The sequence below is a fragment of the Loxodonta africana genome, chromosome Y, assembly GCF_030014295.1.
Source record: "Loxodonta africana isolate mLoxAfr1 chromosome Y, mLoxAfr1.hap2, whole genome shotgun sequence".
Lineage (NCBI taxonomy): Eukaryota > Metazoa > Chordata > Mammalia > Proboscidea > Elephantidae > Loxodonta > Loxodonta africana.
This window is the reverse complement of record NC_087370.1, coordinates 23,792,624-23,812,059: the sequence shown is the minus strand read 5'-3', so window position 1 is coordinate 23,812,059 and position 19,436 is coordinate 23,792,624. Positions and strand designations below refer to the sequence as shown.

Sequence of the window (19,436 nt, the reverse complement as noted above, 5' to 3'; positions counted from 1 at the left end):
GCGATAAAAGAAAGGTCTCCTACAAAGGAGAATCAATAAGAATAAGTTCAGACTACTCAGCAGAAACCATGCAGTCAAGAAGGCAATGGGATGACATATACAGAGCACTGAAGGAGAAAACCTGCCAGCCAAGGATCTTATATCCAGCAAAACTCTCTGTCAAATATGAAGGTGAATTAAAACATTTACAGATAAACACAGGCTTAGAGAATTTGCAAAAACCAAACCAAGCCTACAAGAAATACTAAAGGAAATTGGTCAAAAAAACAATAATATCACATACCAGCACAATACAAGGTCACAGAGCAGAACATCCTGATATCAATTCAACTAGGGAAATCACAAAAACAAATTAAGATTAATTTTAAAAAGAAAAAAACACTCAAAACAGGGAATCATTGAAGTCATTACGTAAAATATTACAATAATCAAAAAGAGAGACTAAATACAGGTGGCATACAACTGCCATATGGAAAGGGATACAAGGCGATATGGACAATACAAGTTAGATTTTTACTTAGAAAAATAGGGGTAAATACTAAGGTAACCACAAAGAGGTATAACAACTCCATAACTCAAAATAAAAACCAAGAAAAACGTAACGACTCAGCAAACATAAATTCAACTACTATGAAAATGAGGAACACACAATTTACAAAGAAAAACGTCTCACCACAAAAAAGTCAGTGGAAAAATGAAATTCTCAACAACACACATAAAAAGGCATCAAAATGACAGCACTAAACACATACTTATCTATAATTACGCTGAATGTAAATACACTAACCCCACCAATAAAAAGACAGAGAGTCTCAGACTGGATAAAGAAACACGATCCGACTATATGCTGCCTACAAGAGACACAAACAAACTAAAACTCAAAGGATGGAAAAAAATATATCAAGCAAACAATAAGCAAAAAAGAGCAGGAATAGCAATATTAATTTCTGACAAAATAGACTTTAAAGTTAAATCCACCACAAAGGATAAAGAAGGACACTACATAATGATTAAAGGGACAATTGACCAGGAAGATATAACCATATTAAATATTTATGCACCCAATGACAGGGCTGCAAGATACATAAAGCAAACTTTAACAAAACGGAAAAGTGAGATAGACACCTCCACAATTATAGTAGGAGACTTCCACACTCCACTTTCGGAGAAGGACAGGACATCCAGTAAGAAGCTCAACAGAGACAGGGAAAACCTAATTGCTACAATCAACTACCTTGATCTTATTGACTCAGACAGAACACTCCACCCAACACCTGCAAAGTATACTTTTTTTTGTAGCGCACATGGAACAGTCTCTAGAATAGACCACATATTAGGTCATAAAACAAACCTTTGCAGAATCCAAAACATCGAAATATTCCAAAGCATCTTCTCAGACCATAAGGCCATATAAGTGGAAGAACACACCTTGCCCATGGATAGGAAGACTTAACATTATAAAATGTCTATTCTACCAAAAGCGATCTATACATTTAATGCAATTCCAATCCAAATCCCAACAACATTCTTTAATGAGATGGAGAAACAAACCACCAACTTCATATGCAAGGGAAAGAGGCCCCGGATAAATAAGAATGACTGAAAAAGAAGAACAAAGTGGGAGGCCTTACTTTACCTGATTTTAGAATCTACTCTACCGCCACAGTAGTCAAAACAGCCTGGTACTGGTACAACAACAGATACACAGACCAATGGAACAGAATTGAGAATCCAGACATAAATCCATTCACATATGAGTAGTTGATATTTGACAAAGGCCCCAAAACAGTTAAATGGGGGAAAGAGTCTTGTTAACAAATGGTGCTGGCAAAACTGGATATCCATCTACAAAAAAAAAAAAGAACCAAGACCCATACCTCACTCCATGCACAAAAACTAACTCAAAATGGATCAAAGACCTAAATATCAAACCTAAAATGATAAAGATCATGGACGAAAAAATAGGGACAATGTTAGGAGCCCTAATACAAGGCATATACAGTATACAAAACATTATTAAGAATTCAGAAGAAAAACTACATAACTGGGAGCTCCTAAAAATCAAACACCTATGCTCATCCAAAGACTTCACCAAAAGAATAAAAAGACCACCTACAGACCGAGAAAAAGGTTTTAGCTATGACATTTCTGATCAGTGTCTGATCTCTAAAATCTACATGATACTGCAAAAACTCAACTGCAAAGAGACAAACAATCCTATTAAAAAATGGGTAAGACATATGAATAGACACTTCACTAAAGACATTCAGGTAGCTAACAGATACATGAGGAAACGTTCACCATCATTAGCCATTAGAGAAATGCAGATCAAAACTACGATGAGATTTCATCTCACTCCCTCAAGGTTGGCCTTAATACAAAAAACACAAAATAATAAATGTTGGAGAGGCCGTGGAGAGATTGGAACACTTATACACTGCTGGTGGGAATGTCAAATGGTAAAACCACTTTGGAAATCGTTTTGGTGCTTCCTTAATTTTTCTTTTTTAAAAGCTAGAAATAGAACTACCATACGATCCACCAATCCCACTCCTCGGAATATATCCTAGAGAAATAAGAGCCTTTACAAGAACAGATATATGCACACCCATGTTTACTGCAGCACTGTGTACAATAGCAAAAACATGGAAACAACCGAGGTGTCCATCAACAGATGAATGGATAAATTATGGTATATTCACACACAATGGAATGCTAGGCATCGATAAAGAACAGTGAGGAATCTGTGAAACATTTCATACCATGGAGGAACCTGGAAGGCATTATGCTGAGTGAAATTAGTCAGTTGCAAAAGGACAAATATTGTATAAGACGACTATTATAAGAACTTGAGAAATAGTTTAAACTGAGAAGAAGCAGTTTCCTGAATAAACTGAATGCTTCGAAGGACAGTGCAGCAAGGGAAGAGGTTTGGGGACCATGATTTCAGGCGACATAGAAGTCAATTGGCATTAATAAAATCTATTAAGGAAACATTCTGCATCCCACTTTGAAGAGTGGCGTCTGGGGTCTTAAATGCTATTAAACAGCCATCTAAGATGCATGAATTGGTCTCAACCCACCTGAAGCAAAGGAGAATGAAGAACACCAAGGTCCCAAGGTAATTACGAGCCAAAGAGACAGAAAGGGCCACATGAACCAGAGACTACATCCTCCTGAGACCACAAGAACTAGATGGTGCCCAGCTACAACCGATGACTGCTCTGACAGGGAACACAACAGAGAACCCCTGAGGGAGCAGGAGAGCACTGGGATGCAGACCCCAAATTCTCATAAAAACACCAGACTTAATGGTCTGACTGAGACTGGAAGGACCTCGGTAGTCATGGCCCCCAGAGCTTTTGTTAGCCCAGGACAGGAACCATTCCTGAAGCCAAATCTTCAGACATGGCTTGGACTGGAAAATGGGTTAGAGAGGCATGCTGGTGAGGAGTGAGCTTGTTGGATCAGGTGGACACTTGAGACTATGCTGGCATCTCCTCCCTGGAGCGGAGATGAGAGGGTAGAGGGGGTTAGAAGCTGGCGAAATGGACACAAAAAGAGACAGTGGAGGGAGAGAGTGGGCTGTCTCATTAGGGGGAGAGTAATTGGGAGTGTGTAGCAAGGTGTATATAAGTTTTTATGTGAGAGACTGACTTGATTAGTGAACTTTCACTTAAAGCACAATAAAAAAACACACTGGATGAAATAAAATACATCTTTCTAAAATTATAAAAAAATAAAATCTTGAGAAGTTGCTGGGCACAATTTAGGCGAATATGGAACGAGAGAGAGCAGTCAAGCATTTCACATGAACTTAACCAACAGGAGGGTGGCTCAGTTAGAAAACTATGGAAATGAGGTTCAGATGTACGGGCAGAAGTTGGAGTTCAGGCTTCCCAAAAGTGGGAGCCATATCCATGTATCACAGGGACTACATGGCCTGGCCGAGAGTCATCCAAAAGGAAATACTGAGCTCTGAACGTTCTAAGATTTCTGAGATTCGTAATAGTAACTCCAGCCACTAAAAAAAAAAAAAAAAAAATTCCTTTGGAAGAAAAATTATATCTTCAATTGTCTCTTTAATTGAAACATCTAACATATTGACAGCTGATGAGACTTTACAACAAATATATAAACAAGTCTTGGTTTTATTTCCTATATTTTAAACATGGTTCAAAATAAAAAGAAAAGCTAAAGAATATAAAGTCTATCAAAGAACAACAAATTATCAGACACACTGGGAATGAACGAGCCTAGACAACAGAAACATACAAACAGATATAAAACACCAAACCTAGTCACAAATTCTGTATTTAAACATATAATTGCAAAATTAAAGGGGGTAGATAGGTTTCATATCATTCGATACACACCAGGAGATAGGTTTCATGAACTTAAAGACAGTTGTTGTTACATGCCACTGAGTCGATTCCGACTCATTGTGACCTCATGTACAACAGAACAAAACACTGTCAGGTGCTGCACCATCCTCACAATATCTGCTAAGCTTGAACCGACTACTGCAGCCTCTGTAAATCCATTTCATTGAGGCTCTTCCTCTTTTTCACTGACCCTCTGCTTTACCAAGCGTGATGCCCTTCTCCAGGGACTGATCCCTCCAGACGACACGTCCAAAGTATGTGAGACACAGTCTCTCCATTCTTCCTTCCAGGGAGCATTCTCGTTGTGCTTCTTCCAAGACAGATTTGTTCGTTCTTTTGGCAGTCCATGGTATGTTCCATACTCTTTCCCAACACCACAATTCAAAGGCCTCAATTCTTCTGTCTTTTTTATTCACTGCCCAGCTTTCAAATGCAAATTAGGCAATTCAAAACACCCTGGCTTGGGTCATGTGTCCCTTAGTTCTCAGGGTGACATCTTTGCTTTTTAACACTTTCAAGAGGTCTCTTGCAGGAGATTTACCCAATGCAATGTGTCTTTTGATTTCTTGACTGCTCCTTCCATGGGTGTTGATTGTGGAACCAAATAACATGAACTTAAAGATACATACAAAAATAAACAGAATAAAGCAGAGCTATAAAAGTTGGAAAAGACTGATGGAATGGAAAGAAAAAGAGGATAAAGAACTCAGGGTAAGGAAAACAGAGATGGGTTAAAGAGGGTAAACCTTTTTCCCTATAATTCCCAGTGATCTTGTTTGTGGACACTATTTTTTTGTGAAAAAGTATCTTCTCCAAGTTCCTTCTGGATTTTAAAAAATCAATTCAATGCTTTCAATTTTATCTCTCACCCTTTGTACCTCTGATTCCAGCAGTGAAGTCAGCATTAGTCTCAATCCTTAGTACTGTTTCGGGGTTGATCTTCTTCGACTCTCACGTAAAATCCCTTGTTTCTTTTACTGTCTTTTATCTATACCAGCTTCTCTCCATCTTTACCTGTTGTATGCCCACCTCCCAGTCATTTACTGGACTGACTCATGACTTTCCAATCTGGCTCATCCTATTAGAAATGAAGATCCTCTCCTGCAGGAACTCAAGTCCTGCATCCCTTGCCCAGTGGTGATGCGGTGTCACCGTGTTGCTTGTTCTTACTGTTTGGAACTGGGCACAGGCCGAAGTCCCCTGTAAGGTCAGATAAGGAATCGTGCAGGGGTGGGGTCCGTGCTCTGTACTTCCCTCCCCCACTACCCTATGGAGGGGAGTCACATGTGCAGTGCCTAGGAGGGCAGCCTCCTTGCCTCCCCAAGTCAGAGGTGAGAGAAGCGTATCAAAAGAGAACCCAATGAAGTGGCAGAGTTTCGTAATAACATAGGGTTACAACGTTGTAATGTGCATCAGAACGTCATTACTGTTGTTACTGTACTATTATGTTAACAATGTTTTATTGTAACCAGAAGTGTTTCTTTAAAACCTTTTTAAGCACAGAAAGGTACGTCATATAGTATATTCTAAGGAAAACAGTCGACTAAACGATGTTACATATTTACAATTATACCTAACTGTTCCAACATGAAAATTCAACTTAAACACATAGTTAGGGAAGGAACTCCTTCATAATCTGTGGACTGCGTATCCTACTACGAACATTTAAAAACATGATAAAATAGGGGAGAAGGAAAAGCTGTTTCCTTCAGAATTCCAATTAATAGATATAGTATTTTTGGACATTGGGACAAAAAACATCATCTGGTAAACACCACAGTAATAATGATATGTAATTATCTTTGAATACTAAAATTAGTAGGCCAAAATACAACGAAAAACAGAATATCTACACAGACTCAAAGTACCACTATGAGTTATTAATTATAATAGATAAAATAGCTTACTTTACAATAGGAAAAAATGGAAAGAACGTTTCAAATATGACAAAACAGTCTGAACCAAATACAAGATGAGCATATTTAATTGCTTGCAAAATAACATCGACAATAACGTTAAATAATATGAAGCCAATTATTCCCTGCAGCCTCATTTGTAATAGCAACGACTTTCAGAAAGGTGAAGTTTAGCTTGGACTAAGAAAGTAACAAACACCAATGAGGACAGTCCCACAATTACAATGAAACTATCATTTCTCCCAAAGGCATAAATTACTCTTAATGATCCGTTCTTTTAAGTTAGTATTGATTTCTTACTTACCAAGAAACTTTCGTCTTTAATTGCTGACTTTCAGAAATTTATCAAAATCATAACAGTAAGGACAAAACATCCCACTTTTGACATTAGAATAATCAACTCTCTGTGAGTTCTTATATGTAAAGTGGGGTCTGAGGAACAACTAAAGGCTTTCCACATTGCTTATGTTTATAGGGCCTTTCTCCATGGTGAATTCTGACATGCTTAGTGAGGTTCCAGTTCTGAAAAAAGGTTTTCCCACACTCCTTACACTCATAAGGCCTCGCTCCACTGTGAGTTCTTATAGGCGAAGTGAGGCTGGAGGAATGCATAAAGGCTTACCCACATTCCGTACATTCATAAGGTTTCTCTCCACTGTGAGTTCTTTTATGTGAAGCGAGCTGGGAGGAACGAATAAAGTCTTTCCCACATTCCTTACATTCATAATGTTTTTCTCCACTGTGAGTTCTTTTATGTTTACTAAGGGATGAGTGACAAGTAAAGGCTTTCCCACATTCCATACATTCCTAAGGTTTCTCTCCACTGTGAATTCTTTTATGTCTACCAAGGGATGAACGAATAGTAAAGGCTTTCCCGCATTCAGTACATTCATAAGGTTTCTCTCCACTGTGAGTCCTTTTATGTGAAGTCAGGCTGGAGGAATGAATAAAGGCTTTCCCACATTCTGTACATTCATAAGGCCTCACTCCGTTGTGAGTTCTTTTATGCTTATAGAGGGTTGCATAACAACTAAAGGCTTTCCCACAATGAGCACATTCGTAAGGTTTCTCTCCACTGTGAGTTCTCTTATGAGAAGTGAGGTGGGAGGAATGAACAAAGGCTCTCCCACAATGCGCACATTCGTAAGGTTTCTCTCCACTGTGAGTTCTCTTATGTGAAGTGAGATTGGAGCAATGAACAAAGGCTTTCCCACAGTCCTTACATTTGTAACGCCTCTCTCCACTGTGAGTTCTTTTATGTACATTGAGGACTGAGGAATAACGAAAGGCTTTCCCACATTCCGTACATTCATAACGCCGCACTCCATTGTGAGCATTTTTATGCCTAGTGAGGGCTGAGGAACAATTAAATGCTTTCCCACATTGCGTACATTCATAAGGTTTCTCTCCACTGTGAGTTCTTTTATGTGAAGCGAGCTGGGAGGAAAAAATAAAGGCTTTCCCACATTCCTTACATTCATAAGGTTTCTCTCCACTGTGAGTTCTTTTATGTTTATTAAGGGATGAGCGGCGAGTAAACGCTTTCCCACATTCCGTACATTCATAAGGTTTCTCTCCACTGAGTTATTTTATGTGAAGTAAGGCTGAAGGAACGAAGAAAGGCTTTCCCACATTCCTTACATTCGTAAGGTTTCTCTCCACTGTGAGCTCTTTTATGTTTACGAAGGGATGACCGACAAGTAAAGGCTTTCCCACATTCCGTACATTCATAAGGTTTCTCTCCACTGTGCGTTCTTTTATGTTTAGTGAGGTTGGAGGAACTAGTAAAGGCTTTCCCACATTCCTTACATTTATAAGGTTTCTCTCCACTGTGAGTTCTTTTATGTGAAGTGAGGTCGGAGGAACGAATAAAGGCTTTCCCACATTCCTTACATTCATGAGGCCTCTCTCCACTGTGAGCTCTTCTATGTGAAGTGAGATGGGAGCAATGAATAAAGGCTTTCCCACATTCTTCACATTCATAAAGCCTCTCTACGGTGTGATTTCTAATATGTATTTTTTTTATACTGAGTTCTGAGGAGCTACAGGCTTTCCCACATTCCTCACATTCATAAAGCTTATCTCTGTCAGGACATTTTTTAGGTAAAATGAGGGATGAAGGATTATAGATTTCACAATATTCTTTACATGCATGTTTATGACCACTCACACATGTCCAAAGTGATGACAAACCACAGAAACCTTTCCCACATTTGTTACATTCATAACATTTCTCACCAGTGAGTGTTGTCACAGGACTCTTAAGGGTTGGCATACAAATTAAGTCCTTCCCACATACCTTACATTTATCGGGTTTATTTCCATGAGGAACTCTCAAAGGAGTAGTTAGGTGAGAGGAACAGCTGCAGGATTCTCCACATTCCTTACACTGAGAGGCACTGCATCTGGTGGAAGATCTGATATGATGGTTATATGGTGAGTGATCCATGAAGATCTTTCCACACTCAGAGTATTCAAAAGCGTTTACTTCTGGAGGGTTTCTTTGGAGCACAGTAAGATCTAGAATCCAGCTGAAGATTTTCCAAGACTGAGTGCCCTCATTACTTTCATGGAGGTTCTCTACTGTACGACTGCTGTTAAAAATAGGGTGCACGGTGTTGGAAATAATGTGTTCCCATTTCACCGTTACCAAACATAGTGAAGGTGCTTGATTTTTGCCTGACTTATCTCAGGTTTCCTAGGTTAAATCATCTAGCAGAGACACGACCATTACTGTCACTGAATTTCTAAAATATGAAAAAAAAGAGGCTTTCTGATAATTGTGTCCAAGTGAAATATGTTTCAAATACCCTGTATCTCACTCATCTATTTGAATATGCTGTATTATGAAAACTCCCAAAATGCATACTTTTCCATCTATGTTCATATACATAGACACCTCTATGTGTACAATTTCTTCTCATTTATCAACATGACTAGGTTCAAAAGACCAGGTTGTTATGCAATTTTGGCATTACGTGAAAATGGCAGATGACGTTAGATGAGAAAGTAAAGGATGACAACATCATTATGTAATTGCCAAATTACATCATTACATAGCTAACAGACCAGTGAGAATCGTGGTCCAGTCACTCTGACACATAATCTTAACCATCACAGCCAGCAATACTTATGCCTTGCATCTCAGCATTCATTACTGCCAAATGTCCATCTTCAAAGCTCAAAACAGTCGGATAGTAGACTTTTCTACCGTTGTCAAATATGCAAAATGCTGGGTAAAGAGACAGTCAAAACTGAGGAGAATGTGTACATATTAGTACATTTCAAGATTTCAAAATGGTTCGTAACAGTTTAGGAATTGCCTACATAAACAAAGGCACCATATACTTTGCACAGAAACAAAATCAGTTGCCTGTTCAATTTTCACATGAGTAGGAGAAAAACAGCAGTACCCAACTTCGAGATGGCAGCCAAGTGTGTCACTTTGAATGTGTATCACTTTCCAATGTCCCGCCAATAATCCACTCTCCCACATGGATCCCAAAAGTCTCAGGGGCCTGATGCAGGAAATTGGATTATTGGCAAGACTGTGGAGAGTGACACATATTCAAAGTAGCGCAAATAGCCTCCATCCTTAAGCAGGGCACCGCTCACTGTTTCCTACTCCAGTCAAAATCTGACAGGGAATAGATCTGGTTTCTATGCAACGCATACGCTGCTCCTCATTTACGCTGGCGAGTACTGAACATTCACAAACCGGCTGAAAGTGCTAATGCACCTGCATAAACATGTATGTCTATACGTTAATGTCAGGACACTTTTGGTCTTTCTCCTGAGGCACTGTTTTCTCTTGTTTGAATAACACTCACCTCAAATGTCTCCCCTGGTTGTCAGAGTGACCTATATTGCCATGCCACGTGCAGATTTCTCCTAACGTGGACATCCGGGGATTATTCTTAATGTACCGCATCATTGTACATTCACTGGATATGGATAACTTTTCTCCACCGATAAGGTTTTGGGAGACTAACCCAAATGTTCAAGTTGAGGTTCACAATATGAAAGAAAAAAGAAAGGAGTCAGTGGGGAAAAAGGCTGCCATGAGCAAAGAAAGACTTAGCCACATTTCACTGTTTGAGCATGTTCGCAATGGTTAAAGAACAATTTACTAGGGAATAATTCCATGAGGATTGAGAGTGATGGTGACATAAATAGGTGCAGTTACGAGAGCTGAAAACAAAAATATTGGACACAATGCGCAATGTAACATTAAAGAAGAAAAGTCTCTCCGTGACCATAGTTCTGACAGGACTGCTAAAGTCAGAGAAGTAAGTTCGGGTATCTGTGAAGTAGTGTCCACAAACCAAAAGAGAATTTTTCTGGCTGACTAATTGAAATGTAATTCCATTCATACAGGGCTGGTCTTTCCAAAAATTCTTGCTTTCCTGGTGCTTCCTGACACAGGGGCCCTGGATCGGGCCTATCCTCACTGTACTCAGATCTGTCCTTTTTTTCTCTGAGAAATCAAATGGGTATAGCTCACATGGTGCTAATGGAGAAATGCACATCATAAGGGAAGACAGTGAAGAGCAATGAACATTTCCTCGACACTGAGACGATACTTTCCTCTTCAGGATCTCTGACGAAAGATGGGCGTGACTTTATATACAGCAAAATAATCATGTTGAACTTGTAATAAATACTGTAAAACTCTCTACAAGGTCCCAAACCACCTACATCTCAATGTCCCATAGTGACCCTGAAGCCAATGCTTACACTTACAACACTTAGAAAGCCTCAGGGCTTTTAATCACAGGAGAAATGAAAACTCACCTTAGTACATAAAGAGCTTTACAGGAAATTCAGGATTATGTTGGGTCCATAGACCAAGGGACCACATGTGATTTAGTTAACAATTTATTCCCATTCCTCAGCCCAAATTCTGGAGTAAAGTCAATGAGTCAAATATTTTTATTTGCTAAAGAAAGAAATAAAAGAAGAAAAGATGCCCTTCTTACCTACTGAGGTCAGGTTTCTGAAGGTTTCCATCATCACATCTCTGTAGAGTTTCCTCTCAGCAACATCCAGCAATGCCCACTCTTCCTGGCTAAAGGCCACAGCCACGTCCTCAAGGACCACTGAGTCCTAAAACATTCCATACATTATGAATCACCAAGGTTCCATGGACTTCACTGTGTACAAGAATGAAGGGTAGGGCTCACAGCCCAGGGGAACTAAGAATTCAAAGAGATTTGACACAAAGCTCTGCATTTTACCAAGGTTTATCTTTGGGTCGTCATCAGTCTCTTCCCTTCACTAACTACATTCACTTCCTCACTGATTACATCCTGTTTCACATACATTCAAGAAACAGAAATAATCTCTCCACAGTTTGACTGCAGCCCACTGCAGTCTCATTCCTCTTTATGGTCTAAAACAGAAAACATAGCAGAATTTAGAGAAATACTCTAATGCAGACCATCACTTCCTTGTGATAAAACAATTACACTTCCTCCCATAAGACCCACCAGAACATTCAACAAAACATAAAGCAAAGGGTGAAGGCAGGGTTGAAGTATTAACAAGTGGGAAACAGTGCAGAATGGCGGTTTTTCATTTTGCCCTTCACAGCCATGGGACCACTAAGGCCTGAACAAACAAACTGGCAAACCAAGACCCTGAGCTGCTCATATGTTCTTGAACTCTAGGAGATCAGAAGGTCACAGGTTCACCTACAGAAAAAAGAATGATTTTGGAGAATTATGAATTTTTACATGTCAGTCACCTAGTTTTCAAAAACTCAGGTGTTCTGTCTGTCACCTGTCCTTTTTAGAAACAGGAAAAGGTAATAAAAGAGATCAAATGAGACAGGAAACAGAAGAATCCAGATCGCCACACAATTCTCAAATGTTGAGACCTGATGTAACTGTACATCAATTATTAGTGCCTGCTCCCCTCAACAAATTCATACATTCCAACATAAATAGAGTCTAATGTTATAAGGTGTTGCCAGGGGCCACTGAGTCATTTCCAACTCCTAGCAACCCTAAGTACAAAAGGACAAAACACTGCCTGGTCCTGTGTCACCCCCACAGTCATCGTTATGCTTGATCCCATTGTTATAGCAGCTCTGTCAATCCATCTCGTTGAGGGTCTTCCTCTTTTTTGCTGACCCTCTACTTCACCAAGCAGGATGTCCTTCTTCAGAGACTGATTCTATAATTCAAATTTATGCACCAACCACGAAGGTGAAGAAATTGAAGATTTTTATCGATTTCTGTATTCTCAACTTGATCAAACGTGCAGTCAGGATGCATTGATAATTACTGGTTGATTAGAATGAGAAAGTTGGAAACAAAGAAGAATCGGTAGTTGGAAAATATGGCCTTGGTGACAGAAACAATGCCGGAGGTGGCATGATTAAATTTTGCAAGACAGTGTGGCATTGGCAAAAGAAAAGGCAAATAGATAAATGGAACAGAAGACAGAGCTCAGAAATAGACACAAATAGAGTCTTCTGATCTTTGAATAAGTACCAAAAGCAATTGAAAGGAGGAAGACTAGCCTTTTCAATAAATGTGCTACAACACTTGTACATCCTCTAGTAAAAAAAAGGGAATCCAGATGGAGATCTTACACCTTTTACAAACATCAACTCAAAATGGATCAAAAACCTAAACGCCAATGTAAAACTATAAAACTCCAAGAAGACAACATAAAAGAAAACCTAGGTGATCTCCGGGTTTCGGGACGATTTTTTAGACACAACATAAAGTACTAGCCATGATGGAAACACATAAATTGGACTTGGTTAAAATTAAAAAATGTTTTATTACCTACGTATTTACAACAAAATGGTTTTTAAAAAAAGGAAAAACTTCTGCTCTGCAAAACACAGTGTTAAGAGAATGAAGACACGCCAAAACCTAGGAGATAATCTTTCCCAAACACATATATGATAAAGGATTGATATTCAAAAAAGGATCCTGAGTAGGGCAAACAGTTCATGCTCAGTTGCTAGCGCAAAGGTTTACAGTTCAAACCTACCCACCGGAACCATGATATAAAGTCATGGTGATCTACTTCTCTAAAAATTACAGGCAAGAAAGTCCTGCCCTGTAATCCACAGAGTGGACATTACTTGGAATTGATTCAATGGCAAAGGGTTTGGTTTTCCTTTTTTTTCTTTAATTCAAAATATATAAAGAACTCTTAAAACTTAACAAGAACCACCCCCAAAAAGAAAACAAATTAGAAAATGAGCAAAAGATCTGAACAAATAGCTGCCAAACAGGTGTATGAAAAGATGTTCAGCATTATGTATCAGTAACAAACTGCAACCTACAACAAAAAAATACCACTACATATTGATTAGAATGGCTAAACTCCCCACCAGTGACAACACCAGGATGCGGGGCAACAGGAACTCTAAGTCACTGCTGGTTCGAATGCAAAACGGTACACCCCGTTTGGCAGTTTCTTACAAAATTGAATATCCCCTTACCACATGATCCAGCAATTTCACTCCTTCATACTTATCCAAATGAGCTGAAAACCTTTGTCCAGAGAAAAATCTGCAACGAATATTTCTAACAGTTTCATTCATCCTTGTCAAAAGCTGGAGGCAATCAAGAGGCCCTTCAGTGGGTGAATAAATAGATAAGCAAAGTGTGGTGCAACTACACCCCAGAATATTACTCAGCAAGAAAATGAAGTGAGCTATCAAAACTCATGTAAAGATTTGGTGAGTAGCGTTTGGCATCTTAAAGGCTTTTCGGTGGCAATCTAAAAAAGACAACTATCGGTCTCTTCCAGTCAGCAGCAAAGGAGAGGGGAAAAAACAAAAGACCCAAGGGAACAATTAGTCCAAAGGGCTAATGGACCTCATGAACCACAGACCACATGCCTCGGAGACCAGAGAGCTAGATGGTGCCGGGCTACCCCTACGGACAGTTCTGACTGGGATTACAACAGAGTGGGAGAAAAATGTAGAACAACTGGTCAAATTCACAAAAAAGACCTGACTTACCGGACCGACAGAGACTGGAGGAACCTGAGACTATGGCCCCCAAACACCCTTTTAACTCACACTTGAAGCCATTCCCAAAGTTTACCTTCAGCCAAAGATCAGGCAGGCTTATAACATGAACAATAACACACATGAGGAAAATGCTTCTTAAATCCATCAAACATACGAGATCAAATAGGCAACACCTGCCAAGAAACAAAGACAAGAAGGTGGGAGGGGACAGGAAAGCTGGACGAATGGACACGGTGGCCCTGGTGTGGAAAGGGAAAGGGAGAGAATGCTGACACAATGTGGGATTGCAGCCAACACCATGAAAAAATCTGTGTATACATTTTTGAATAAGAAACTAATTTGCTCTGTAAACTTTCACCTAAATCACAAGAAAAAAAAATCCTGTAAAGACAGAGCAGAACCTTAAACGAATATTGCTCGGTAAAAGAGACTACTCTGAAAAAACTACATACTGTAACATTCCAACTCTGTAAGATTTTAGAAAAGGGAAAAGGATACAGACAGTAAAAAGACAAGCGGCTGCCAGGTTAAAGGGTAGAGGGGAAGAGATGCGTAAAAGTGGAGCATAAGGGACTTTTAAGGAAGAGAAAATATTCCACGTGATATCAGAATGGTGGATCCATTGATATTACGCATTTGTCAAATCCCATATAGCGTACAATACAAAGAGGGTACCCTAATGTAAACTATGTTTTTTTGCTGATTATACGGTACCCATGTTGCTTCAGCAATTGTAACAAATTTCGCATACTAATACTAGACGCTGTAATATGGAAAACTGAAGTGGAGGGACAGGAGGAAGTAGAGGTACATGGGAACTTTGTATTTTCCACTTGTTTCTTCTGTTAATCTAAATCGGCTCTAAAAAAGAAAATCTATTCATTAGAAAACAAAAATGAATAACAGAAAATTAGATAAGCTAAAATTTGTCAGACGGTCTTCTCTGTAATTGGGATATATAACTGAAAAACTCAAGACCTCCCTATTCTAAAGGTTAGAGACTCAGCCATCAACAATAGGACGTTACATCACACGAACATGTAAAGGTGATGAGTCCAGTGGAAAAATGAAAGGTAGAGCAGGATCCAGAGTACCGGCAGCCCTGACAATGCAAGCAGCGGCACTAAGGAGGCGGTTCAGACTGGGCTTCACTGAAAAGAAACACCTGAGCTAAGACTCAAGGGATAGGAAGCAACGATCCAAGAAATCTGAGAAGACATTGTTCCAGAAAGAAAGAACAGCCAGAGCACAGGCCAGAAGGTGGGAAGGTATCTGTATGTTTTAAGACCGAAACGCCACCAAGTTTGGAGCAGAATGAGAGTAATGTTAGAGGAAACGGGACAACGGACTGAGGTCAAGGGACCTATCACATTCTAGGGAACCTGTTGGCAACTGAAAAGACTAGGGCTTTTTAATCTGATGGAAATGCAGAGTGATTTAACAATCCTGAGTGGAAGAGGAAACCAATAGAATGGCTTATAAAGAACTGGTGTGTAGGGGACTAATATAATAAAAAGATATGCTATAATGTTACGGGCATGAACAGATAAGAAATGATGATGCCTGAGACTGCAGCTGTGGCTGGAAAAATGGCAAGTGCAAGGGATGGCCCTAGACTTCCAACGTAGACGTAAGAGAATTTCCTGACGCACTGAACATTAAAGTGTAAGAGAAATAGAGGACAAAGATGAGTCCAAGATTTTTTCCTTTGAAAACCAGAAGGATGGTGTCATGGACTGAACTGTGTCCCTCCCTGACCCCCAAGAAAAATATATGCATCGCACAGCCTAACCCTATACCTATATGGTAAAGCTCAACACCATCAGTCAGAACAAGGCCAGGAGCCGACTATGGGACACTTCAACAACTGCTCATATGCAAGCCAAGATGTAGCTGAAAAATATTAGGACGACTCCATGAGAGCCAAAGTATGACCTTGAGTAAATTCCACCTGAATTTAGAGACCATCTCAAGAATATACTCAATACACTGAGCATTAATGACCACAGACCAGACGAGCTGTGAATGACATCAAGAACATCATACACAAAGAAAGCAAGAGATCATTGAAAAGATAGAAAAAACCAAAACGGATGTCAGAAGAGACTCTGAAACTTACTCTTGAACAAACAATAGTTAAAGCAAATGGAAGAAATGATGAAAGAAAAGAGCGCAACAGAAGATTTCAGTGGGCAGCTCCAGAACACAAAGTATTACAACGAATGTCCAAAGACCTGGAGTTAGAAAACGAAAAGGGAAGGGCATGCTTGACAGTTCTCAAGCTGAAAGAACTGAAGAAAAAATTCAAGCCTCGAGCTGCAATACTGAAGGACCCTACAGGGAAAATATCGAATCATGCAGGAAGCATCAAAAGAAGATGAAAGGAAAACACGGTAAGTCTACCAAAAAGAACTGGTCAACATTCAATCATTTCAGGAGGTAGCATAGGATCAAGAACCAATGGTACCGAAGGAAGAAGTCCAAGCTGCACCGAAAGAACTGGCGAAATACAGCCATCCAGAAATTGATGGAATACCCGTTGAGATGTTTCAACCAACAGATGCAGTGCCGGAAGCGCTCACTCGTCTATGCCAAGAAGTTTGGAAGACCGTTACCTGACCAAGCAACTGGAAGAGATCCCTATTCAGGCCTATTCCAAAGACAGGTGATAAAACAGAATGTGGAAATTATCGAACAACATCCTTCATACCACATGCAAGAAAATTTTCCTGAAGATCATTCAAAAGCAGTTGCAGCAGTACTTCAACAAGGAACTGCCAGAAATGTAAGCCAGATTCAGAAGAGGACATGGAACAAGAGATATCACAGCTGGTGTCTGAAAGCGGAGAATACCAGAAAGATGTTTACCTGTGTTTCACTGACTATGCAAAAGCATTCGACTATATGGATCATAAAAATGATGGATAACATTACGAAGAATGGGAATTCCAGAACACTTAACTGTGCTCCCGTAGAAACCGCACACAGACCAAGAGGCAGTCGTTCAGACAGAATAAGGGAATACCGCATGTTTTAAAGTCAGGAAAGGTGTGTGTCAGGGTTCTATCTTTTCACCATACTTACCCAACTGTATGCTGAGCAAATAACCAGAGAATCTGGACGATATGAAACAGAACACAGCATCAGGATTAGAGGAAGACTGAAAAACCACCTGGGCAATGCAGATAACACAATCTTGCTTACTGAAACTGAGAAGAGAAGTTGAAGCATTTTCTGATGAAGATCAGACTATAACCTTCAGAACAGATTACAAGTCACTGAAGAACCCAGACACAGTAATAACAGAAAGCTCAAAAGAGGCAAAACTAAACAACACAGAGTTTACGGATTCAGACCTGGGTGGTGAAGCTATGATACTGGGAATAATATCAGCAATGGTCATAAACTTATAAAAATAGATGATAACAATCTATAGGCAAGAAATGAGAACTTTCTCAAGATTTAAGTAAGCTTTAGAGAAACGTTTACGTAAGTTGAAAATAAGCATTCCTCTGTGCTTGAGAAGTTTACATCCATTAAATTGAAAAATTCTCAGTAGAAACACAACTAGTGGTCTAGAAATTTTCATCCACTGGAAACTGTAAATCCAAGAATTTAAACACACACATCTCTTCTGCTTAGAGAATACTTTATTTTAGATTCTAATTTAAGACTAGGGAGAACATCAACAATCATAGGGATTACACACAGCTCTAGTCACAGGTGGGAGGACGAGGACCAAGACTGCGGAGTCATGCTTTCCACATACCTGAAAGCCTCAAGGCAAAAGCCTTCCCCAGTGGAGGTAAAAATGGGCTTGGAGAACGCAGACAGGATCCAGCTGGACTCATTGTCCCCAGCTTCATGCCTTTTTGTGACATCAGGAGAGCACCACCAACACCCAGGACCCCATAAACAGTCAGGGCCTTCCCTACGAACTCTCCTCTCCTTTTCTAACCCATAAAACAGTGTCACAGCTGCAGGTGTAGTTTCAGAACGGCACTGAAAATGTTCCAGTGCCTGGGGGGAGTCAAGAACATTGGTCAGAGAGACAGGACAAGGATGGCTCTGGATGGCGGGGCCCAGCCTCCACAGCCAGAGATGCTCCGTCTTCAGGCTCTGGTCAGGAGACTTTGTCATTCAACACAGAGCACAAAGTCCCGGGGTGGAGATGTTAACACTCCAGGGTGGCAGCTCTGAGAGTCACATAAGGAAGGTGACTGCAGGCATCTAAATCCTGAAAAGCCACATGTGTATAGGGGAAGGGCCCAGTGACAGAGAAGCAGGGCCTCAGGGTGCCTCCTGGGCCTCAGTCCCTCAGCCTCCTCTGCTACCTTTTTTCTTCATTGAGGAACCACAGCCCCGCAGCACACAGCTGCTCCCCCAACAATTCAGATCCAGCCTCACCCACTTATGCTAAGGATAACCCAGTTCTCCACAGAACTCACCATTTCCTTCTCCAGTTTCTGCAAGTCTAAGGGAATGTCGTCTCTGAGCCCAAGAAGCCACTTCCAGGAAGAGGGACAGGACGGGAAGCAGAGGCCTGGGCAATTTGGAGGCAGATGAATAATGCTTGGCCCACACACCAGTCTGAGCACTTGAAATCCTTCCCTGTGATTGAGGAATGTGCAAGATAGTCACCTGAGGTCCCCAGCTGCCTGGACTGGACTAGTTCTCCCTGCACCACACCTGAGGCCTGAAATGGAAGGATAGGGAGGAAACAGTGTGGAGGAAGCAGGGAGTGACAGGCCTTTGGCCTCCTCCCAGGCTCAGGGCAATGCTCCACCCTGAGGGCCTTTACACTGAAGGCAGAACAGGCTCCAGCCCCCCAAACACACACCTGCATTCTTCAGGCAGCTCCATGGGCCTCTCCTTTCTGCAACAAGATCACACATGGAGGAATTTACCTCTCCCGGAGCATGAGGAGCAACCAGGCCTGGCCAGGCTGCAAAACTTGAACCTGATTTCCTCCAGGGAGTTAGGGCTCCAATGTTGAAGTTGTGAGGTCACCTATGTACCTCTGTCCCTTACAGATCAACACAGGCACCGTCATTTCGTACCAATGTGGGTGAACTCTCAGGATGAAGTTTTCAGCTGTGGTCAATGAACTTATCTAAGTTCATTCATTATTAA

General features: G+C 40.5%; 1 protein-coding gene across 1 annotated transcript; it reads right to left on the bottom strand.

Moving 5' to 3' along the window:
• Window positions 1–2,230: 2,230 nt before the first annotated feature.
• On the bottom strand, window positions 2,231–19,095 carry LOC111749346 (zinc finger protein 420-like). Its single transcript, XM_064278816.1, is given in 4 exon segments — window positions 2,231–7,883; window positions 7,885–8,272; window positions 11,272–11,407; window positions 18,752–19,095. Coding segments are annotated over 4 exon segments (1,695 nt in total). The 5' UTR covers window positions 18,755–19,095; the 3' UTR covers window positions 2,231–6,715.
• Between the last annotated feature and the right edge of the window lie 341 nt (window positions 19,096–19,436).